This window comes from Chiloscyllium plagiosum, unplaced genomic scaffold (assembly GCF_037043375.1).
Source record: "Chiloscyllium plagiosum isolate Xiang-an unplaced genomic scaffold, Cpla_swu_hap1 HiC_scaffold_19, whole genome shotgun sequence".
NCBI classification, from domain to species: Eukaryota; Metazoa; Chordata; class Chondrichthyes; order Orectolobiformes; family Hemiscylliidae; genus Chiloscyllium; species Chiloscyllium plagiosum.
The window spans coordinates 48,297,975-48,323,589 of NW_028270157.1; the positions used below are offsets into that span (position 1 = coordinate 48,297,975).

The window sequence follows — 25,615 nt, forward strand, 5'->3', positions numbered from 1 at the left end:
GCTTCACCTGGGTCACAACACTTACCTAGTTGAAATTTGCCTCCAGTTTGGCTTGATTTGGAGTTAAGGTCTTATGTGGCAACATACAGGTAAAAGGACAAATCTCCTCTCCAGGCTCATCCACCAAAACCTCTGAATATTTGTCTGTGAAGCAGAGAGAAAGCTTTCCTTTCCTCTGGATCTTGTGTCCTCCACGGTAACCAACAGACACCACAATGTCAGAGCCAGTTTTTGTAGTTCCTGAATGATGTGTTGCTGAGCTTTAAATACGGTACCCACAGCAACAACGGTAGGAGGTCCTGGCAGTGGTGAATGCTTCCCCTCTCTGTGCAATTCTGGGAGAAGTACACTCAAGAGCCTAGTTTCATGATTAATTAACTGTCTGACCTGCACATATAACTGATTTAACTGATCCATTTAGGTTTTTGTCCAAGATAACTCGCAGATGGGGGATTCAGTGCTGGTAATACCATTGAATATTAAGAGACATTCTCATTTCTGGCCCATGGTTATCACCTCACATTTTGAGTTGCAAAAAAATGTCTGAATATTATCCAAGTCCTGTTTCATGTAGGCAATTGCTCAATGGTGATCAGGCAGTCTACAGATGGTGGATTATGCAATTGCAATCTTTCAATTTTGGCCTTTTGCAAGCTTTCTCCTGGTTTACTTGTGTTCAGCTGCATTATTACAGTAAGTGGCAAACAGCCCTTTCCCATGAGGTAATAGTTTGCCTAACTGAAATAATTTTTACATCAGGATATAACAACATGCCAATGTTTATGTGAACAAGGCACAAGGAGAATGTATGTCCCATGACTGTACAAGAAACACAGCTTTAATATACATTTATTGAATCATCAAGATTTCTCTCACCACCCCTTTTCCCAAGTGTGGATTAATTCTTTCACTCTGAGACTCCTTGTATTTTGAAATCATTCCAGAAAATGAGGCAATTAGTTTATTCAAACATAAGGTTAATTATTTCATCTTTTCTTCCAGCTGTTGGCGTGCAGATTAATCTCTCATTAATGCGACAGAAATTCTGGATGGCTACACAGCAGGTAAAGTCTGAAATTTTAGCTGATAAGAGATTTCTCAGGTTATTTTCTATGAATTGTATTTTACTTAGCTTCTTCTCTGCCCTCAATGCTATCCTAAATTCATTTTAATCTGAATCCATATAGTTGTCAGAGACAGGACATTGTCATTTAATTTTGGCTCAGAAACTACTTTGGTTGCCTATTGATGCACCAAGTTTCTTTGGAATTCCTTGTTAAGCTGTGAGAAAATAAGAAAACATCTGAGAATTCCTGTTAATTTTTATTAACAGTCATAAATAAATTTATGGAAGCAGCATGCTTGATGGGTGAATAGATTTTTCTCATTTTGTACTATGCAATGTCAGGATCTTTGTAGAATAACAAATCAACCACACAGTGAAACAACACAGCAAATAATTCTTAGAGCCTTTATTGGGCTTTTGTTCCGAATATTCACTGCATTCAGACCATGAGAACCCATCAAACAAAGCAGAAAGAAGAATTATTTATTCAAAACTTTATCTACTTCTATGGAATCTATTCTTTTTAACAGACTTGCATATATTTGTTAGACAAATTATTTGAGTTGAAGTTATGTGACAGGGAGTGGGTTATTCAATGTATGACATGATGATCATGCATACATAATCTTTGTAATTATAGTGCTTGTTTTAAAACATTTCACATTTCAATTGTGCATTTTTACACCAAAAATTTGAAACTATCCCATGACGTATTAATATATGTTATTATATTATATACTGGTACCTAACACTTTGCTAATTGTATACATTAATATGGAATTTCTTACAATACTTAAACTTGTTTTGCTCACCATGCTTAAAATATTTGTCTGATAAAGGATAATATAATCAAGTTTGCCAATGACAAAAAGATTAGTGGAATACTAATTAATGGAGATGGAGCATAAAATTGCAAATGGACATTGATGAATTAAGTGAGTGAGCATGACTGCGGCAAAATATAAGTGTGAGATCATCCATTTTGGCAAACATAAGAATCTGTCTGAATATTTTTTTAAATGGTGAGAAGTGAGGAACAGTGAAGGTCCAAAAAGACTCAAGATTTCAAGTAAACAGATCACAAAAATGTGTTAATCAGGAATGAAAACAATACAAAAAAGGGCAATGAAATGTTAGTTTTTATTCCTTTAAGGCTATCTAGATAGAGGAAAAAGTTTTGTTGCAGCAATACAAAGCCTTTGTTCGACCACTGTAAGAATTGTGTACAACTCTGAGCACTAGAATATAACCAAAGCTCAGTCAGAGCCGAGACTATATAAACAAATCTTGCTTTTCTGGAATATGAAGATTGAGTAGTGTTTTAATTGAAGCTTTTAAGATTTTGAAAATAATTGATACAGTATGTAAAGAAAACCATTTATGTCCCCTGGTGGAGTGCCTAGGACCAGGGAACATAACCTTAAAATCAGAGGCAGATTATTTGAGTGAAATTTAGCATTGTTTGACACAAAGTTTCACCCTATCTCCCACAAAAAAGTGGTTAAATAATTAATTACTACATTTGATACTAAATTACTCATTTTAAGTTTGAGATTGATGATTTTTTTAACAAGCATGTTCATTTAGGAATATGAAGCCAAGGTGAGTGCTCTGGGAGTTAAAGATACTGCTCACCCATAAACTCACTGAATGGAGGACTGTCTTGAGGGCTGACAAACATAATCCTATAATTCTTTGCTCACAAAACTTAACACAATGCAATGTAATTACTTGCTCTGTTATTTTAAGATGTGTTAACTATATTTTAAACAGAGTAAATAAGGAAGAATTTAAAAAGAATTTGCTGAATATTTGTTCATTTGTAACTCAAATAAAACCTTCCATGTTCAAATCCCTGAAATTTACATAAATCACAGAAGTAACCCAATTAAATTCCTGTTTTGTAAGACTTTTTTCCAGTAATTATAAGACTATCTTACTAGAGGAAAGCTATGTTGCTAAAGAAAGGTAATAGAGGTCTCCTTTAAGGCATGCAGCACATTAGCTTTTGAAAAGCAGTTGTTTCCATGGGAACAGGTCCTTGTAATTTGATACCGTTTTGTGCATGAGTTAATAAGGTTGATCCTGTGATGTGCAGTAATGGTTACAGCACTGCAGAGTGGGAGTTTCTCTCCCCAGGCATAAAAGCAAAAACCCTGACTGAAATATACAGGGCATCGACAACTTGCTTTGGACCACATCAGTCCTCTCACCTATGTTATTTAAATTACAGAACCAACTACAAGAAAAGCAGCAATATCCAAATTACATCTTCTTCTCCAGATCTTACAAGATGAGGAAAAAAGTATGAATAATCAAAATAACACCCTTCTTTTGAGACACAATTGTCTCAGTAATCAATTCTCACATTGTAAATCTTATACACTCACAAGCCTAGGAAATTGTAAGAGCCCATTTTTTGGACCTTGTAGCCTGAGTTAGTCCCAATATTCAGACCTCATAATGAAATCTGAGAAGCCACAGCCATCAGTGCAGCCTGAATTCAAGCAGTAGCATGCTGTGAAGGTCACAGTTGAAGAACTATTCCATAGTTACTCCTATGTTGCAGTACAGAGTCTCTCCCTCTGAATGCTGAAAGTCAGCTAACTAGCAGACGGACATAAGGAAATGGGATTCTCTCTCAGTCTGAATGCTGAAAGTCAATATTTGACAAAAGGATTCAAAACTAAGAATCTTAAACAATTTTCAAAACTTAGGGTCATGAAACCAACTGTTCAAGTACTAACATAAATACCTCCACTGCAAGAGCCATTGTATTCAACTAGCCAACTATTCAACTTAATGAACATAGAACACAGAACATAGAAAAGTACAGCACAGAACAGGCCCTTTGGCCCACGATGTTGTGCCAAGAATTAATCCTAATGTAAAACAAAATAACCTAATCTATGCATTCCTCAATTCACTGCTGTCCATGTGTATGTCCAGCAGTTGCTTAAATATCCCTAATGACTCTGCTTCCACCACCACCGCTGGCCACGCATTCTATGCATTCACAATTCTCTATGAAAAGAACCTACATCTGATGTCTCCTCTATACCTTCCTCCAACTATCTTAAAACTATGACCCCTCATGCCAGTCAGTCCTGCCCTGGGGAAAAGTCTCTGGCTATTGACTGTATCTATGCCTCTCATTACCTTGTATACCTCGATCAGGTCACCTCTCTTCCTCCTTCTCTCCAGAGAGAAAAGTCAGAGCTTAGTCAACCTCTCTTCATAAGACAAGCCCTCCAGTTCCAGCAGCTTCCTGGTAAACCATCTCTGCACTTTCTCCAAAGCCTCTGTATCTTTCCTATAGTAGGGCAACCAGAACTGGACACAATATGCCAAGTGTGGTCTCACCAGGGATTTGTAGAGCTGTAGCAAAACCTCGCAGCACTTAAACTCGATCCCCCTGTTAATGAAAGCCAAAACACCATATGCTTTCTTAATAGCCCTATCCACTTGGGTGGCAACTTTGAGGGAACTACGTACTTGAACACCAAGATCCCTCTGTTCCTCCACACTGCCAAGAATCCTGTCTTTAATCTTATATTTAGCATTCAAGTTTGACCTTCCAAAATGCATAACTTTATCCAGGTTGAACTCCATCTGCCATTTCTCAGCCCAGCTCTGCATTCTGACTGTGCAATAGCCCTCGATACTATCAACGGCACCTCCAACCTTTGTGTCATCTGCAAATGTACTAACCCACCCCTCGACCACCTCATCCAAGTCATTTATAAAAACAACAAAGAGCAGAGGCCCAAGAACAGAGCCCTGCAGGACCCCACTCAACACTGACCTCCAGGCAGAATACTGACCTCCAGGCAGAATACTACCACTCTCTGCCTTCTGTCAGCCAACTAATTCTGAATCCAGATAGCCAAATCTCCCTGTATCCCATACTGCCTACCATAGGGAACCTTATCAAATGCCTTGCTGAAGTCCATATACACCACATCCACTGCTCGACCATTGTCGACCTGTCTTGTCACCTCCTCAAAGGACTCAATAAGATTAGTTAGGCATGACCTGCCCCTTACAAAGCCATGCTGACTGCCTTTAATCACTGTTGTGGTTTTGTTCGCCGAGCTGGGAATTTGTGTTGCAGACGTTTCGTCCCCTGTCTAGGTGACATCCTCAGTGCTTGGGAGCCTCCTGTGAAGTGCTTCTGTGATGTTTCCTCTGGCATTTATAGTGATTTGTATCTGCCGCTTCCAGAAGTGGCAGATACAAACCATTACAAATGCCGGAGGAAAGATCACAGAAGCGCTTCACAGGAGGCTCCCAAGCACTGAGGATGTCACCTAGACAGGGGACGAAATGTCTGCAACACAAATTCCCAGCTCGGCGAACAGAACCACAACATCGAGCACCCGAGCTACAAATCTTCTCACAAACTTTGCCTTTAATCACGCTAAGATTTTCCAAATAGTCATAAATCCTATCCCTCAGAATTCTTTCCAAACCTTGATGACCACAGACATAAGACTGATTGGTCTGTAATTACCAGGGATTTCCCTATTATCTTTCTTGAAAAGAGAAACAACATTCGCCTCCTTCCAATCCTCCAGTTAGACTCCTGTGGAGAGTGAGGAAGCAAAGATCTTCGCCAGCGGCTTAGCAACCTCCTTTCTCATTTCCTGGAGCAGCCTAGGATAAGTCTGGTCTGGCCCTGGGGACTTATCAATTTTATAAATTTGCCAAAATTTCAAATACATCAACTTCATCAATCTTGATCTGTTCAAGCCTGTTTCCCAGCTCCTCAAAGTCCTCATTCACAACCAGGTCCCTTTCCTTAATGAAAACCAAAGCAAAAAACTAATTTAGGACTTCCCCTATCTGCCCAGAATCCATACACAAGTTCCCTCCGCTATCCCTGATTGGCCCTACCTTCTCCCTGATCATTCTCTTATTTCTCGCATATGAGTAAAATGCCTTTGGGTTCTCCCTAATCCTTCCTGCCAAGCCTTTCTCATGCCTCCTCCTGGCTCTCCTCAGTCCATTTCTGAGCTCCTTTCTAGCAAGCCTGTAATCCTCTAAAGCTGTGCTAGATCCTTGTTTCCTCCACCTTACGTAAGCTGCCTTCTTCCTTTTGAACAATTCAGAGACTGATCTGTACATTTGTTTTTATTAAACTTTTATCTTTTTGAACTTATCACTTAATTCTATTCTGGGTCTGTGTTAACTTACTAATAATTATCAGGTTTAGAAATTAATAAACTGTCTCTTTGTTAACTAATGGAAGCTTCGTTAAAATGGTTCATTTTAAAATATAATTCAGTTGGATTTGGGGAGAAAGGTATCCACAATTAACTTTTTTACCACTAACCAAGAATGAGGTGAATAAAGATAGGAAGCCAGTTCATCCCTCCTCACCTGGGAGTTTAACAATTTGGGGAAATGTAACAAATTGTGGAAACTAACCTGAGATCCCTGCATGAGTGCAATAAGTACCACCCACCATGGTGATGTGGTATGGACTTGTGACCTGAATGGCCTAGGAGCTCAAACAAACAAGTGTTACAACTAGACCCTGAGCAAGGTTCCCGAAGTTATTAAAGTTCAGGATGGGCTTCCCAAATTGCCAAAGAATCACAAATAAACTGGTTACCCATCTTTATCCACTCATCCACTCAATTGATTGCAACAAAGTTAATTTTCCAAGAATCGGCTGCCTAATGGATATATTTCTCCCAGACACAATGAATTTGTTTGAAGGGTGCAACTTTAAGTGGCTTACTTGATTTAATAAAAGAGTGAATTTATTTAAAGGTAAGAAGAAGTAATAATGCAAAACCTATAAACACAAATTAGAAAGAAGTGAGTCCAAAAAAATGATGAAAGTTACAAGATATAAACATGTAAGGGTTCAGAAAAGATTTACAAGGATGTTGCCAGGGTTGGAGGATTTGAGCTATAGGGAGAGGTTGAACAGGCTGGGGCTGTTTTCTCTGGAGCGTCAGAGGCTGAGGGGTGACCTTCTTGATGTTTATAAAATCATGAAGGGCATGGATAGGGTAAATATTCAAGGTCTTTTCCCTGGGGTGGGGGAGTCCAGAAGCAGACAGCGTAGGTTTGGGGTGAGGGGGGAAAGATATAACAGTATTCTAAGGAACAGTGGGTAGTGCGGTTATGGAATGAGCTGCCAGAGGAAGTGGTGGAGGCTAGTACAATTGCAACATTTAAAAGGCATCTGGATAAGTATATGAATAGGAAGGGCTTAGAGGGATATGGGCCAAAAGCTGGCAAATGGGAACTACATTAGGTTGGGTTATGTGGTCAGCATGGATGAGTTGGACCAAAGGGTCTGTTTCCTTGCTGTACATCTTTATGACTCTATATGGACCAGTCCCTATGGGTGGTGTGTGAGGAGTAGATAGTGCAACATTGATAATTTGGGAATCTTGCCTTTGTAGATTAGTTAAGAGTCTTTTGTCAAAGAACAAAATTTGCAGAAAATTACAGCACAGAAATGGGCCCTTCGGCCGTCCTGCACCGATCCTGATCCTCTATCTAAACCTGTCGCCTGTTTTCTAAGGGTCTGTATCCTTTGTTCCCTGCCCATTCATGTATCTGTCTAGACACATCTTAAATGGCGCTATTGTGCCTGCCTCTACCACCTCCGATGGCAATGCATTCCAGGCACCCACTGCCCTCTGCATAAAGAACTTCCCACGCATATCTCCCTTAAACTTTTCCCCTCTCCTTTTGAACTCGTGACCCCAAGTAATTGAGTCCCCCACTCTGGGAAATAGCTTCTTGCTATCCACCCTGTCTATACCTCTCATGATTTTGTAGACCTCAATCAGGCCCCCCTCAACCTTCATCTTTCTAATGAAAATAATCCTAATCTACTCAACCTCTTTTCTTAGCTAGCACTCTCCATACCAGATAACATTCTGGTGAACCTCCTCTGCTCCTCTCCAAAGCATCCACATCCTTTTGGTAATGTGGCGACCAAAATTGTAACCAGTATTCCGAAGGTGGCTGAACCAAAGTCTTATACAACTGTAACATGACTGCCAACTCTTGTACTCAATATCCCGTCCGATGAAGGAAAGCATGCCATATGCCTTCTTACCACTCTATTGACCTGTGTTGCCACCTTCAGGTAACAATGGACCTGAATACCCAGACTTCTGTGTTCATCAACTGTCCCCAGGACTTTTCCATTTACTGTATAGTTTGCTCTTGAATTAGATCTTCCAAATGCATCACCTCGCATTTGCCTGGTTTGAACTCCATGTGCCATTTCTTTGCCCAACTCTCCAATCTATCTATATCCTGCTGTATTCTCTGTCAGTTCCCTTCACTACCTGCTACTCCACCAATTTTAGTGTGATCTGTAAACTTACTAATCAGATCACCTATACCTTCCTTCAGATCATTTATGTCTATCACAAACAACAGTGGTCCCAGCATGGATCCCTGTGGAACACCACTGGTCACAGGTCTCCATTTTGAGAAATTTCCTTCCACTAGTACTCTCCGTCTCCTGTTGCCCAGCCATCTAGCTAGTATACCCTGGACCCCAATGACTTCAACCTCCTCGTCAGCCTACTATGGGGAATCTTATCAAATGCCTTACTAAAGTTTCTGTATATGACAACTACAGCCCTCATCAGTCAACTTTGTCACTTCCTCGAAGAATTCTATTAAGTTGGCAAGACATGAGCTTCCCTGCACAAAAACATGTTGCCTGTCACTGATAAGCCCATTTCCTTCCAAATGGGAATAGATCCTGACCCACAGTATCTTCTCTAGCAGCTTCCCTACTACTGATGTCAGGCTTACCGGTCTATAATTACCTGGATTATCCCTGTTATCCTTCTTAAACAAGGGGACAACATTAGCAATTTTCCAGTCCTCTAGGACCTCACCTGTGTTCAAGGATGCTGCAAAGATATCTGTTAAGGCCCCAGCTATTTCCTCTATCGCTCCCTCAGTAACCTGGGATATATCCCGTCTGGACCTGGGGACTTGTCCATCTTAATGCCTTTTAGAATACCCAACACTTCCTCCCTCCTTATACCGACTTGACCTAGAGTAATCAAACATCTACCCCTAACATCAACATCCAGCATGTCCCTCTCCTCGGTGAATACTGATTCAAAGCACTCATTAAGAATCTCACCCATTTTCTCTGACTCCACGCATAACTTTCCTCCTTTGTCCTTGTGGACCAACCCTTTTTCTAGTTACCCTCTTGTTCCTTAAATATGAAGAAAAAACTTTGGAATTTTCCTTAACCATGTTTGCTAAAGATATCTCATGACCCCTTTTAGTCCTTTTAATTCCTCATTTCAGATTGGTCCTACATTCCCGATATTCTTCCAAGGCTTTGTCTATGTTCAGTTGCCTAGACCTTACGTAGGCTTCATTTTTCCTCTTAGCTAGTCATCCATGGTTCCCTAATCTTGCCATTTCTATCCCTCATTTTCACAAGTCCTTTGCTTTGACTGGCTTACTGGTTAACTGACTTCTAGCACTCAGTTAAGGAGAGTACTTTACCTGCAACACAGGAGTAACTAGTGGGTGGTTCTTTGACTGTGACCTTCACATCACAGTAGTGCTCAAACCCAGGCTTATACACATGAATACTTCAGCCCTCTGGCACACATGAGCATCTCAGCCCACTAGCACTTACAAACCAGAATTAAATTGGCTTTTAACCTCTGTTCTTTTGTAGTCTTGAAAGGAAAAGACATGAAACATCCACCCAGAATGTTATCTTTTCTCCCATCATGCTTACAGACGGAGGTAACTCCCAAGAGTTGACAACTCAGTTAATAGCATATTTCACTTTTTAAGACCATCTTTTTTAAGCTTCATTGACAGCTCATCAGATGTGACATTCCAGACCTTCTCACTCAGAGAGCCATTGGATTTACATCTGCAAGCAACATTTCTAAAGAAAATTCAATACATCCATGGGTGATCCATAGTTATGGTTCTTCACCATGGCATTAAGATCTAACATCCAAGTCCATAAGATGATAAGACTTGGAGCAGAAATTAGTCCATTTAGCCCATCACGTCTGCTCCACCATTCAATCATGTTTCTCATCCCCATTCTCCCTGTAACTCTTGATCTCCTTGACAATCAAGAACCTATCTATCTCTTTCTTAATTAGACTCAATGACCTGGCCTCCACGTCCTTCTGCGGCAGTGAATTCCATAGATTCACCGCTTTCTGGCTGAAGAAATTTCTCCTTATCTCCTTTCTAAAAGGTTTTCCCTTACTCTAAAGCTGTACCCTTGGGACCTAGTATCCCCTACCAATGGAAATATCATCCCAACATTCACTCTGTCCGGGTCTCGGTCTAAGAAAGTCCTCCTTGTATTCTCTGTATTAATGTCTATCATCTAAATGCAACTTGTAGCTAGTTGCTAACATGCAATAAACTACTTCTTCAACATAAGATCCTCTTCTAGTTAGACCATCGAGTTGTTTTTTCTCTATTGTGTTAGATCAAGAAAGGCCTGTACACCATAGTCTTAAACCAAATACTGGCAGTGAGGTGTAGACACAGTTTAGTTGCATATAGAACATGATAATCAACAGGGTGGGTTTCATTTAGTTGCTTCATTCAACAGATGTTAATATATTTTATATGATAAAATCTATTGAAGTCTGATGGAATACCTTGGTTTGCGCTAACATTGTTTTTTGATCTTCAGTGATTTGTAATGTGTGCATGTTCGGGTCTGATCATGTATGCTAGTATAATAGAATATGCAGATTTATACTGAAGTGTAAAAATATATTTGCCCTGATTCTTACAACTGATTGAGCTAATGTTTCTTCTTCTTTGTTGCTGCCATGCACTATTCCATGTACAGTCTAATGATACAGATGTAAGTAAACTGCTTTGTTGAAAAGTATGTATGAGGATCAGACCTAAAGTTAGAAACATCTATTGCCCACATACCAAAGAGAAGCATACACCATCCTGAATTGGAACATTATTCCCATTCCTTCATTGTCATTGGGTCAAAAACTGATCTTGAACTCCCTCTGAACACCACTGTGGATACCTACACCAGATAGACTGCAGCTGTTCAAATGTGGCTCACCACCATCTTCACATCATTAGGGGTAGGCAATAAATATTAGTCTAACCAGTAATACTCACATCCTGAAAGAATTTTTTTAAAAAAATTTTATTTCCTGTGTTCCTGACCAGTACGGAATCTGGCTCGAGTCGAAAATCCAGGTAATTATGGTGGGAGATGACTTATTCTAAAATCCAGAAAATATAATGGAGAAAGTGAAATAAAAACATAACTTATTCAACTACTATGGTTAAGATCTTGCTTTCACAGAAAGGGGTAGAATTTGCCTTAAGACAATAATGTCCAAAGAATTAAAACATTAAATTGGTCCCCGATCAATTGAAATGAAATAGACTGACTTCTAGCTACTTGTTTCATTCATTGACAGCTTGTTTCATGGGGCAGTGCACCTCTTAAAGGAATAGCATATTTTGACAACCAGCGGATCATACAAGAATGTTTATTTTGGCAGCAGAGAAGAATCTTTTGTATCTAATTGGGCAGGGAAAGACCATGCTCATTTTTATACATTGGCCAATTTTCTCATGACGTCAATCAGAAATTTTGATATAATTTACACCTTGTTTATAACAAAAGGGAGAAACGTTTGCTAACCAGATGTCCTGAAAAGAGTGATGTTTTAATATTAATTTAATATGATGTTCCTGTGTATTACGTATTTCACTTCATCTCATTTTCCAGTGCAGCAACATAGAAGGTACATGCCCCATCAGCTGTGATGATGATGTAAGTATCCAATAATCTTTTAAACTGGAAGAAAATAACTCTTTAAATGATTTACAGAGAAACTACCAAAAACATTCCACATAATTAAAAACTTTTAATCTGTTATGCAGGCTCTGAATTGTTTCTTAATAGATAACAATGGGTTCATTCTGATCTCCAAGAAAGAGGAAGAGGTAAGTGTTCTGTTCAGATGGAGGGGTGGTTTTGACTTAAATACTGTAAGAGGTACATAGTGCAATAGGATTGCAGCCATTTTAACATGGGGTCACGATCTGCAGCATAACTGAATATACATAATATGAAAGTGGAACACACCATTTTTATCACAGAACACTGGTTAGGTGTTAGTTGGATCATAGGGTAGAATCCTGGGCTCATATTATAGAAAGAATGGCAAGTCTTTGGCAAGGATATGCAGCTGGTTCACCAACTTAATAACAGTGATAGGTAAAAAAATACCTTGTAGTGAATGTTTAAATAGATGAGAATAAACAAACAGAAGGTGCGAGATGCTCCAATGCTTTTATAAAGGATAGCATAGTGCCAATGTGACTGGTCTGGTAATAGACAGCCCCAGGCACATGGGTTCAAATCTTACCAAGGTCGATGGTAAAATTTAAATTCAATGAAATTTAAATCTGATAAAATTTGGAATTAAAAAAGTGGCAAATAGCAAAAAGGTAATCATTGTTGTAAAAATACATTTGCTCCACTAATACCCTTTAGAAAAAGGGACTCTGCCATCCTCATCTGATCTGATGAACATGTGATGTCCCATAGAAATGTGGTCCTCCAAAATGGCACAGAGAGCTGAATAGTTCAAGAACAATTGGGGATCAGCAATAAATAAATACTTTGACAAGTAATGACTCAGGAGCAGCATGAACAAGGTTCATACTCCTAATTGTGACAAATTACAGTGTTGTTAGGGCTGGAGTTTTGTTATCGGTGTGTGTAGCTAAAGCTGGGAATTTTCCTGATCTGGCAGACACGTCCCAGTTTGAAGGGTTCAGAATCATCCTATTTTCACTTTAAGTTTGAGCTGGAGTCAGGAGTGTTGACCTTGAAGCAGGTCCAAGGCAGCTGCAGAAGCAGACAAGTGCTGAGGTTCACAGATTAGAAGGCCTGCCTTGATTCCTTGGAATTTTGTCCTAACCGTAAAAAAAACTAGCTTGGTCCTCTAAGCTTCATCCCTCTCCCGCCCAATCCCCATAGCTCCTATTGCAAATTTACATACCTTAATTCAGCATGCATTACGTAAATAACCAATGAGCCATATCATAACAGTGTGGAACTGCTGTGAAAAAAAAACATGCATTCAGAAATGTTCTTTGTGAAAATATGCTTCACAACCCAATAACAGTATAAATGATAAAGAACATTAAGTGGGAACAACAGATGCTGCGGAGAGTTACAATTCTTAATCCTACATTAAATAATTGAAGTGTTGATAAAAGAAATTACAAACAAAAACCACATAAAATGTCAATCAAATAAAGTCAACAACTTACTTCATTTTTCAAAATAGAATTCCTGTTGAAATCATGCCTGAATCAGTCTAAACTCTCAGCCAGCAAGGAGAGAAAAAAAGCCAATTCTGCTGAAAACTGACCATGTGGGGAATGAGAGCTGGAATCCTAGAATCACACCCAGATAACTATTACTAAATGACTGAGAAAATTCAGCCCTTATGGCAGAGTTTTACCAATGCCCTGTCATTCCTGAAAACAGAACTGGAGGGTGCATCACTTCTGCTCTTTTGCTTTTTCCCCATTTCATAGGATCATAGGATCCTTACAGTGTGGAAGCAGGCCATTAGGCCTATTGAATGCATACCAATCGTCCAAAGAGCATCCCACCCAAACCCATCCTCCTGCCCTACCCATGTAACCCTGCATTTCCTATGGTTAATCCTTCTAACCTGTATACCCCTACATTTAACATGGCCAATCCAGCCAACCAGCAAATCTTTGGACGGTGGAAGGAAACTGGTGGCCCTGGAGGAAACCTATGCAGACATGGGGAGAGTGTACAAACTCCACACCGACCTGAGGGTGGAATTAAACCTGAGTCCCAAGCTTTTCAGTGGTGAAACCTGCCATAAGTTTTCAAAATGGTGCAACCAGAGGTGATCTCTAAAAAAGCATCCTGGTTAAACAGGAAGGTGCTGCATCACAGCCAAAGCCTTCCTGCTGAATTCATTTGTCAAAGATATAAAACTTATTAAGTGAACAAGAGTGCTCAGGTTAAAATTTAAATGTGACTTTATATTGGATTTACTTTATTCATGTATGCATCACCATTATATGTTGACACTAGCTTAGTCAGCGAGCTTTGCATAGTGGTGCAATTCTTAATTAGCATGTACTAATGGTCATAGGGAAGTTAGGGACTTTTATTGTGAAAGAAATGGTATTCTATTTCTTTGTTCACTCTTTATTAAATGTTCATGTTCAGGTCCAATGCCATGTGATGCTGAATTTCCTCAATAACATGCCACTGTATATGTTTTGAAGGGATATTTGAAATATTGTCAGCGAACTAAAAACTTCGTAAGGACTCTGTCAGCCAACACCCACATAACAGGCCTATATTACTGATATCATTGGTTATTCCCTCATTTTCTTATCTTGACTGACAGATGAAAAACACCTTTCTCATCACATCCATGATGTCATTCTCACTTCACCCTTCAGTGGTACCAACTCACCTCCTGTCTTCCTTTGGATTCCATTTTCAATCCTCTATAGCAATCAAATTCACTTGCCAATCATCGCAACTTACCCTTGCTGGTGCTGATCCATCTCAACCTGCCCTTGCTGGTGCTGATCTTCTTGCGAGTGATCATTCTCCTGCTTCCTTCCTATGTGCTTCAGAGGTGAACAAGAGAAACCTCTGACCTCAGACACAACCTTGAAACAAATGTGAACCAGGAAAGACAAGATTCTTATGCACACGTACTATAGAATTATTTTATGCTAATAAGTATTTAGGACATTTAAATGTATTGCAAATACAAAACTACCTAAGGCTGGCATGAAGCCCCATATACAATAAACACAGCACTGACTATCTCTGCATCTCAATCTGCTCTCAGAAAATTAAAATTTCACATCACACTTCATTCAGTTATGCCTCACACCACGCTTTCTGGTCTTGAGTTCTTCACTAAATTCCCGAAGTTGTATAAAAAAACATTAAAAATCTTAATTTTTAATGCTGAAAATTATTAGTACAATAACACCCTCCTGACTTCGAAAGTTGAAAAATACAAATGCCCTCATCATGCTTTCTTGGGCTATTACCATCTATGGTACGTTCTAAATGAATCTTTTAGCCTCTTTCAACCATTAATGCAACCTTCCACTCAACTAGTGCAGTCATCCAGGGTTTTGTTTTGCCTGAACTAAGAGTCAGCCATGCTGTTTGCACTGAGGTGCAAATGCCAATTAAATAACCATTCATGAAATTCTTTAGATTATTGACAATTACAGTATTTATCTGGGCCATTAGATTACATTGCTTAGTTTTATAATCACAAGGTTTATGTTGAAAACAGCAACATTCTAGAAGTATTTCTTTAACCCAGCTATATTCTGTGACTTGCTGGAGTATTTTTCCATATGCTGCACCACACTGAAATCACCTTAAAATACATCATTAGTTTCCCTATGTACACTGACAGCGCTATCACCTCTCTTAACCCCTCTGTTGTCCTTATATTATCACAGTGTTTATTCAACATCCAATACTGAAGTGAGCAAAAATATCTTCAAATTAAATATTTAGAAAACTTAAGCCTCTCACCCTTGCCACAAACTACACTCCCTTACAACCAACTTTGTTCATCTTCCCAGCAACTATCTGACGCTGAATCAGACCATTCACAACCTCAGGGTTATATTTGACCTCAGAATTAGTTTCCAACCATACATCATCGCCTTTTTCCACCTTGTGTCCATCTTGGCCCCTGCCTCAGCCTTGACTTCACAATTCATTGTGAATCTCCCATATTCAGTCCTCCTAAGCTTGAGGACATCAAAAACTCTGCCCACACCTCATGTCCTAACTCACACCACATTCTATTCATCCATCATCCTGCACTTGCTGAGCTTCACTGGTTCCACGTTAAACAAGATTTCATCCTTATTTACAAAATCCGACATGACCTGACCTCCTCCAATGACTGTAATCTGCTCCAGATATGTGTACATCTGTAATTTAGATGTACTGTGTGAGCAAGCCACCTCATTACACTGTGAGTTGTTGCTTATGCTGAAGGTTGTTGCTACCATTTTCTTTACACGTAGGAAACCATGGTCTACTTGGTCCAGTGTGGTGGAGGAACACTACTTCCTGGTCCAACTGGAAGAGTCTCTTGTTGTTAACAAGATATAGTTTATTGCATGTTAGGAATTAGTTACAGGTTACATTGATTTGATAGAAATTCTTACAGTGAATTAGAGGAGGACCAAATGTTAGGGCTCAACCCTTCAAAATCTTAAGTTGTTTTCCCCATAATTCTGTATGACATCATCATTATGACAATCCTCAGTATTAACCCTTTCAGACTCTAATACAACCCCTGAAGCTCTGGAATTCCTTTCCTAAGCAATCCTTTCCCTCAGTTCCCTCCTTCAAGACACACCTTAAAACCTATCTTGCTAACCAAGCTCCTCTGGTGATCATCTACCCTTGCATATTCTTACATGGCTTGGTACTGTTTGTTTTATAATGCTTCTGTGAGTGCCTTGGGACATTTTATTAGGTTAAAGGTACTCTATCTATTTCCATAGGCACCATTCTTCAATTATAGAAGTCCCATCTCTGACACAAAGCCAAGCTCCTGCCTCTAATAATCTTTGTCATCAATTCACAATACAGTGCACATTTAACATTGTTGATTTATTACAACCTTCCTCTGGCATACAGGAAATTCTTTGATCAGAACTGAAAATAACAAATACAACTAGATGTCTAGATGTCTAAATGTCTGCACAACTGAACAAATTAAATCCAGACATTTGGTCATTTTACAGTATGACAGAAATAAGCAGGTGATAATGTAAATTCCTCATCCACAGCACACATTCCATAAATCTGTTACATTTTTCAGCTATCCCAGTTTTAATGATTTTCATGTCCTTTAATATAAAGAATAGCTAATTTAAAAATGAAAAGGATATCAATGTCAGTCTCCTTATTAATATTTTTCCTTTACTGATGTCAATGGCTATGCTTCAATTATATAATTGAAAGGAATGCAGTGCCTGTGTGCTCATGTGTGAGAAAAGTTACAGAAGAATGCTTTAAGCAAGGATAATTATACTTCCAAAGATTTTCCTTTGGGTCAGCAGCATTTCTGGGGATTGAATAGTGTCACCATGGTTACACATCATCTCCACATATCATAAACCATGTAAATTAGAATCAGTTTTCCTGAATGTTCACGCTTTTAGTCACACTAACTTTACAGTAGCAAAATGGGGAATATCTAATTGATAGTTGCTATGGTAATACAGCAAAGTGTGATACACTGAAATTGCGCAGCATTAGTAATTTCTTTAGGAAAAATGTTTACTTATGGCAGATAACACTTTCAAAAGGCAGTACAGCAACTATAGAAATTATACCGGCCAATTTCCATGTGAATTTTTGACAACAAAACATATAATTCTTGATTTTGTTCCATCTTCCTAAAAATATTTTTGAGAAATATTTGTAAATCAAAACCAAGTTTCTTCTATAAGATATCAAAAATGGTCTTTTATATGACTAACAGCTTTACAGATTGTGAAGATTACAGATATGTCATTGTAATATGCAGACATCAATATACTGATATTCCTGTTTTCATAAGCCTTATTTCACCTCTAAATAAAAATGATATCCAATAAGTCTCCTTTCTGTAACCTTTGATGTGCTGCTTACTATTTAAAGCTTTTCTCTTTCTACTATGCTCTCTTCAGATTTTGAATTTCTGAATTTAGGATTTACAATTTTTTGATAATTTGGATTTGTCTCCCTGCTTGACTTTCCATGCTACTGTTTGCATGCCACCATTTTTTTTCCTAAATATTCCTGCTGCTTTTCTGGAATACTGAACCGCAAATTTACAACTACAAAATTGTTGCTGCCAATCACTGCAAATCTGACTCCAGCAAGGTGCTCAACATAAATATTCTATTATTCTGATAATTCCATTAGTGCATTTAGGAGTGGGAATAGAAATTTAGACAAAAGAAACAAAGGCAGCTGATCCCACAACAAAAGCCTCATTGGCTCACTCATCCCAGGAACACAAGTATTGACACCATGACAACATACGCAGCAGTTAAACTGCCTTATTTACAGTTGTCAGCCACAATAACAGTGCAGGAAAGCAGCAACAATCCTTTTTAAAAAAAACTACTGCGTGCTATAGCCACAATCCATTCGCTATCATTGAGGCTCTGTGCCTGTGAAAATCCACAAGAAGCACATTACTTCATTTCAATGAGTGGCCATGGTTTTTTTGCTCAGAGTATATTAGAATGCACCAAAATCCTGGCCATTTATTCAGGATTTGAGAACCCTCGCATATTGTGTTCAAATTCACAACAAGACCCTAAAAGGATTCATATCAAAATAAAAATTACTAAATTTCTTGTCTCAAATTTGATTTGCACTATATAGTGATCGTTGGTTTATTTTCTCTCTCTCTCAATATATTTGACTATTTGTGTTGTTATTCATCCAAGGAATATGTTTGTTGCTGATAAAGTCAGTATTGATTACCCTTTTGAAGGTGGTGATGGGGTGCCTTCTTAAAGTGATACAGTCTATATATTGAAGGTACAATGATATTGCTATTTAGTAAAATATTCCATTTTCCTGCATTTTCCTATGAGAACAGAAATGAAACAGGCATATGAACCGTTCCTGATATCTCAATCGTTTTATATGGTAGAAGTCACAGATTTGGGTGGTGATCTCAAAGAAGCCTTAGTGGGCTGCAGCACTGCATTTTGTAGATGATGCACGTGACAGCCAGGATTTGTCAACAGTGGAGGCCATGAGTTTAGTGTATGGAGAGCTAATCAAGTAAGTTTATTTGTCCTGGATGGAATTGAGCTTCTTGAACATTGTCAGAACTGCAGTCTTTCAGACAATTGGAGAGCATTCCATCCTGACTTTTGTCTCATAAATAGGGGCATCAGGAGGTGAGTACTTGCCACAGAATACCCAGTTTCTCACATGTCTTTCTAGCTGTAGTGGTACATTATTGATCCTGTTAAAGTTTTGGTCAATGGTAATCCCATAGAATACTGAAGGTAGAGAATTGAATGATGGAAATGTCTTGAAGTTGAGCAGAACCTAAATGCATAAATACAAAAATGAACATTTTCTTGATTAAGAATAAAGAGTATCATATGCAAGGTGTAGCAAAGTAATGCCACCTGTTATATATCATTACATAGAAACAATCTCGTCTATCTTGCTTCTGCATTGCCATACTACAGTTCTTTCTAAAATCATAGGACTATGTTAGCAATGAATTCATGTTCAGGGGAAGTGTGATTGAATTATTGCTGAATGAGCATTGAATGGATCTCCTAATGTTCTGATACCAGTTGATAGCAAGTAATGATCGATTAATCATTGTACCATTTACAGTTTTTACAGCCTGGTATCATTCTTGAGCGCACCACTCATGCAACTAGATACCTGGTCATGGCAAATGAAGCTCAACATAGATTAATTTGTTTTGGTAGGAAATATAACAACGTCATGCATGAGCCTATATGTTAGGGGAACAAGGGATCGCAGAGTTCAAATGCACTCATTAGTAAAATTTACACCACAAGTTAATAAGGGCATAAAATAAGTGAAGATCTAAAGGGATAGAGTTAACAAGTAACTAAATTGTACTAAACCTTGCATATGATACTCTTTATACTTATTACAATCAAGAAAAAGTTCCTTTTTGTATTTACACATTTATGTACTCCTCAACTCCAAGGCATTTCCTTATTAAACCTTTCTTAGACTCAGTGATGGTACCAGATGGCTGGAGCATTGAAAAGTTACACCCTTGTTCACACCACAGCTTTTTGAGTGAACTGAAAGCTTGTGGAATAAAGGGACAGGAACAACATGAATATGAAGTTGACTGAGCAGCTGGAACCATAGAGCCGTGGTGAACAATGTTTTTTCTGAAATGAAGGAAGGTTAATAGTGGAATTGCCCAGAAATTGGTCTAAGGATCTCTGCTGTTCCTGATATGTAATATAAACCTAGACCTGGTGTGAAGGGAAAGTTTCAAAATGTTTATACAATATGAAATATATGCATTTAAGTATTGTAAACTGAGTGGAGCATGGTAAAGTTGGTGGAATGAATAGACAAATTACAGATGAAATTTAATGCAGAGAAATGTAATGTCATTAATTTTGGTAGAAAGAATGTGGAGAGGCAATATAAATAAAAAGTAAAATTTTAAAGGGAGTGCAGAATAGAAAGGACCTGGGTATATATGAGTATATATTCTTGAAGGTTACAAGACAGATTGAGACAGCAGTTAATAAAGAATATGGAATCCTGAACTTTATCATTAGGCAAAAGAGCAGAAAAGTTAACTTTGAAATATCTTTAATACTGATTTGACTCAGTTGGAGTACTGTCTCCTATTCTGGTTCCTGCACTTTGGGAATATCATGACAGCATTAGAGCAGATGTTGAAAGGTTACATGAGAATGGTTCCAAGCATAGGGAAATTCTGTTACGTAGAAAGACTGAAGAAGCTTGAAAAATTAAAGATTGAGAGAAGATTTGTTTGAGGTATTCCAAATCATGAGGGGTCTGGCCAGAGTAGAGAGAGAGAAAAACTGTTCCCCTTGGTTGATGAATTAAGAACCAATAGTCCATGATAGTAGCTAATGATAACTCATGCCCACCACCCTGCCTGTCATTCTTTACTCTTATGACCTGCATGCCAACTCACCTACAGGCAGAGCTTTGGAGCCATGTTACGATGAAATAAATTTTTTAGATGTCTATTAATATCTATACCAGTATAATAAAACACTCCCATTCTTCATATCCCTTTCAAAAATTTTAAATCTCTGCTAGTATTTGTAAAATCTAACAGACTTGTATTCATAATCAGATATCTAATGCAATTAATTCTTTAATAATATTATTGGGCTAACAATCAAAATGTAAACTTAGGATCCTCCACTGGGATAATTTCAGGATGTAAAAAAGGAATCAAGCATTAGTAATGACATAATGATATCCCTAAAGATTGTATCCACAAACAGTTATGGTGACTATGAAACTTTCTTTTATCTTTTACTATCACAATTTGTTTTTACTTTTAAAGGGCTATGGATTTAAATAACAAATCAGCTTGATAGTGTCACAGTGGTTCTTTCCTCTTCAAAAGATTGATATCTACTCTAAAATTTTTCCCACATTGCAGCGAGAACGGGTTTTGTTTAACAAAAGGCCAAGCAAAGTTCAAATTTCCTCCATGTGTGAGTTGCACCCCATACTCTTACCCCTAGCAATGGAAATAGAATTTGTCGAACTAGAAGACAGGATTGCTGGCTCATTGTCCTACCCTCAAGTTTGGCAGGTTTATCAGGGCCTTCATTTCACAAACATTTATAATTTTGCTGTGACTTCTCGTATGTATTAAAGGGAAATGAGCTGTGTCAAAGCCAAAATATTGTCCTTTCACCAGTGCCCTTAAATCATAGTAGGTGGAATGAATGTTTTCTTCTCTTTTTGAAATGAATACTAATAAGTTCAATGTGCCTGTCCCAAATCCAATCTACTGCAGTTAGAAAAATAGGTCAACTGCAGTAAGTTTAAGACCATAATGCAAAATTGTCCATAACTCAATAATAATTGTCATTAATTCTTCTTAGGATTCTAGGGTAGGCCAGATTGGAAATAGAAATAGGCTGTTAGAACATTTTTCCTGACAAACAGAAAGCAGATAAAGGATGAATGAAAGGTACTTTACTTTGTACCTGACCCATATTCCTCTGAAGTGTTAGTACTTAAAATAAAAGCTGGAAATACTCAGCAGGTCAGGTAATATTTGAAATTAAGATTTAAGGTCTTTGTTTCATTCTCGGCACTGGAAGATTAATAGCATTTTAAAGAAACAACCATGGGGAAGGAGGATGGAGAAAAACTTCTAAAGTGCTTGAGTAGTGAATGGAGATGTTTAAATAGCAAAATTGCTGTTAGTGTGAGTCGGGATATTAGAGTTACACAAATGACACTAATATGAGTCAAAAGAAGTATAATGAGAAATAATAGATAAGAATAATTTTAATAGCTAAAGGAGGATTGGTAAAATGAAAATGTAGAGAATTTGTGTGGTAGATCCAACTCCAATGACCCAGGAATCTGTTAAGAATTATTGCAGGTTGACACCAAGGATGCGGATCATTCCACCAATTAGTGTTCCCAGGGAAGGGAACCCAGGCCCCATTGCCATCATGTCCCTTCCTCCTCAATGAAAATGTCAAAAAGCCATTTGACATTACTAGCACCTACAGCCAGAGATCAAATGGAAGCTGCAGTTAAAGTCTTCTTTGTTGAAATTAACATCAAGATCAGAGGACTACAGAATTCTTAGGAGAAAGATGAGTTACTGCTTTTCAAACTTATGCTAATCTTTATCAGAAGAGTGTAGAAAAATCAAAGACGGAGGTTAGAGTGGAAGTGGAATGGAATATTGAATTAGTAATTAGAGGTGATTGAGGATCACAGCAGTAGACAGAACCGAGTTTTCAGCAAAGTGATCATTTGGTTTGTGTTGGTTTCCCCAATATAAAAAGACACATCACAAGCAATGAGTAGAGAGTAGCAGGCAGCGACCTCTGCCAGATCCTTATCTATCTTGTCTTTGAGTAAAGCAAAGGGATAGGAGTAATCTGGGAACAAGGTTTCACTCTTTTCTAGCTCTCCCTTTTCCTGTCTCCCACTCTTTCTTCATCTCTTCTAACTTTTCTCTTTTTACTCTCATGTTCTCACTCACATTCTGTTTTCTACCACTTTTGTTTATCTGTATGCCCATGGGATTAAAAAAAGAACAATTAGGCAAAATTTATGGAAACATGACAGAGGTAGGTACCATGCGCCTAGACTAGCATTGTCTTAAGTACTGGAAGATTTTGTGATGCACTTTCCAGCCTATAGCAAGTGCCATGTGAGTCAACATGTTGGTGTAGATGTATATTTCCATATAGACAAACAATTAGCCTTATCTCAATCTCAGAAGAATATTACCAAGTGGAGCAATATTATATTCCCCTTTCTCCTCAACTGTTTAGTCAGCACCCTCATAGGTTGCCAATTTGTGCCACTCATTGGTAGTTTTGCAGAAGAGAATTCTACCTTTCACAAACTGCTGCAGGATTGAATCTCACCTTTATTTTTGCCAATTCCATGCTTGTTGAAGGGATTTGTGAATTCTCACACCGTATCCTACCAAAACTGTTGCATTAATTGTCTAACACAGCGTATGGAGTATCTCACATTTGATTTCTGACCCATCTCACCATCGGCCATTCCCACAAATCACCACTCAGCTAATATTCACCAAAACACCAGCAACCCCATGCCCTTTTCCACCATTAAAAGGCTGTAGTGCACCTGGATGAATGCTGCCATTCCAAAACTGCCTGCTCAGTATGTATAGCGTTGCAACATTTCAGAGAAGGGGAAGATGGCACCATAATTCTCTGACAGGGTGCTGGAGGTCCTGGTCAACAGATTAATGCCAGGAGAGGAGTCCCCTTCCCAGAGGACTGGCAGAGAAGGCTGTGCCAATAGACCCTGCAAGCCTGGTTTGAGGTTAGCAGTGCAGAAGAAAAATCAACGATCTTCTTTGCTCCATCAGGGTAAGTGACACGGGCTTCTCTCTGCCACCTCACACTCATGCTGTCTCTGCTATTGGACAAGTCTCCTGCTAAGGCACATGCCCCACCACCCTCACGATTGCCTGAAACACTACCTCATCTGCTGTTTTCCCTCAGCCCTGTATATCACTAACCTGACCTGCCCTCTGTGCTGCCTCCTCAGTTCTTTGATATATTTCAAGACCTTTCTTCAAGTGCAGCAGCACTAATAGATGTGCAAGCCACTGCTGTCTCACTCATTCTACACCGTTTCTCATTGCTGGAGAAGAGAGTCCTAATAGAGCAAAGAGAATTTGGACTGAATGTGGGGAATAGAATGGGGAGGAGAGGGAGATGCCCAGCATCCTTATCTTCACACTCTACAAGGAGAAAGTCTTGGCTCTTGAAGGAGAAAACCAGGACCAATCCTGCAAGGATGTGGAAATATCCCATCAAATGAGTAAGTGCCATTCTGCATATCACTGTCATTAACATCATTATCACTCTGTCATTGAGCACGTCTTCAAACACCTGGCCATGACACTTTCTTTAACTTTAATTTTGCACATTCCACAAGTATTCTTACAACATCTACAGGAGAAATGATAGGTCATGGAAGAACCATCTTCCTGGATCTCTAAGGACATAAGTACTGAATCCTTAAAGGTAACATCATCATGGCCGTGCCTGCAATCTGCACTAAACCAGATACTGATACCTTGGGGGGAACAGCCAAGATGGAGAATGAGAGTACACACATGGTGAGCATTTTACAGTGAATGCTGTGCAGCTGGCAGATGAAGAAATGCCTCAGGTCACTGGCATTCAGAGGACTGTTAGAGATTAGGAACCTGCTCAGGCCCAGGTGGGAGTTGGGTCTGAGATTTCAACAACCAGGGATTTTTTTTCAAATGCACAGGAAGATGCAGCAAGAGCTGGCAGTTATATAGGACACAATGACCCTCCTTGTCCAGGGCTGCAGCAGTGCAAAGAATCATTTGACTGTGTTGGCCTCTGTAAATGGGTTGGTGATTACCATAGAGATCCAGGCCCAGACCTAGCGTCGCCAGGGGCTGATATAAAGATGTACCCACACCTGCAGCCTCAGCCCCACAGTCATTGGTTGCCAGGATTGAAGCATGGCGACAGAGAGGGATGCCAGCTGCCCCATCCTCACAAAGAGACAGGGTGGCATCAGGAGTCATCCACCAAAAGGAGGAACCACATGGTCGTAGTGATGCTGTCCATACTTTCCACTCAGGAGGCTGCACATATTGCTGGGGCTTCCACTTGCCTGCTCCCTTCCAGGCCTTGGGATTTCAGGCAGAGAAAGGTCAGCTTACCTCTGGCAAGAAGACTTTTGCTTTTTCTGACCCATCCAGACACAAATGCCTCTGAGAATCACCTGAATGAACTCCAGGGCCAACAGGCTCCACATTAAAGCAGGCTCCCTTCAGCCATCTGCAAAACCAGACATAGTGGGAGGGAGAGATAGCAGAAAACTTGTCAAGAGCACTTTGGTGATACAGGTAAAGAAGGATTTCTTCTGATTCAAAATTTATGCATAGTCGATGATTTGAACATACATTTATTAGCTTTTGAGTCTCGTAGTGTCAGCACTCAAAGTATTGTCACACCATTCAGCAGCAGTTCATGGTCACAAAAAGGTAAATGGATTCAGGTCAGCACTGACAATCAATTGAATCAGCGACAAGCAGAGGAAGAAACCATACACATACACTCAGTGCTGCTGGCATCTTTAGTCTTTCTTGATAAAGATCCTTAATGCTGGTTCCCTTAGCAGTGGTATAGCTGCCAAAGAGTTTTCTCCCACAGTGG

At 39.0% G+C, this 25,615-nt stretch overlaps 1 protein-coding gene across 9 annotated transcripts in view; it reads left to right on the forward strand.

The window, feature by feature from the left end:
• The window catches only part of LOC122559589 (voltage-dependent calcium channel subunit alpha-2/delta-4-like), a 549,452-nt gene that overhangs the window by 392,512 nt on the left and 131,325 nt on the right, over positions 1-25,615 (forward strand). For all 9 annotated transcript variants that reach the window (XR_015760448.1, XM_087997322.1, XM_087997321.1 and 6 more), the window contains 4 exons: positions 1,003-1,064; positions 10,917-10,931; positions 11,832-11,876; positions 11,987-12,049. Coding sequence is in view for 8 of the 9 variants with exons in the window: in XM_087997322.1 (XP_087853448.1) it covers positions 1,003-1,064; positions 10,917-10,931; positions 11,832-11,876; positions 11,987-12,049 (185 nt within the window). In the remaining variant the exon portion in view is untranslated. The remainder of the gene's footprint in view (positions 1-1,002; positions 1,065-10,916; positions 10,932-11,831; positions 11,877-11,986; positions 12,050-25,615) is intronic.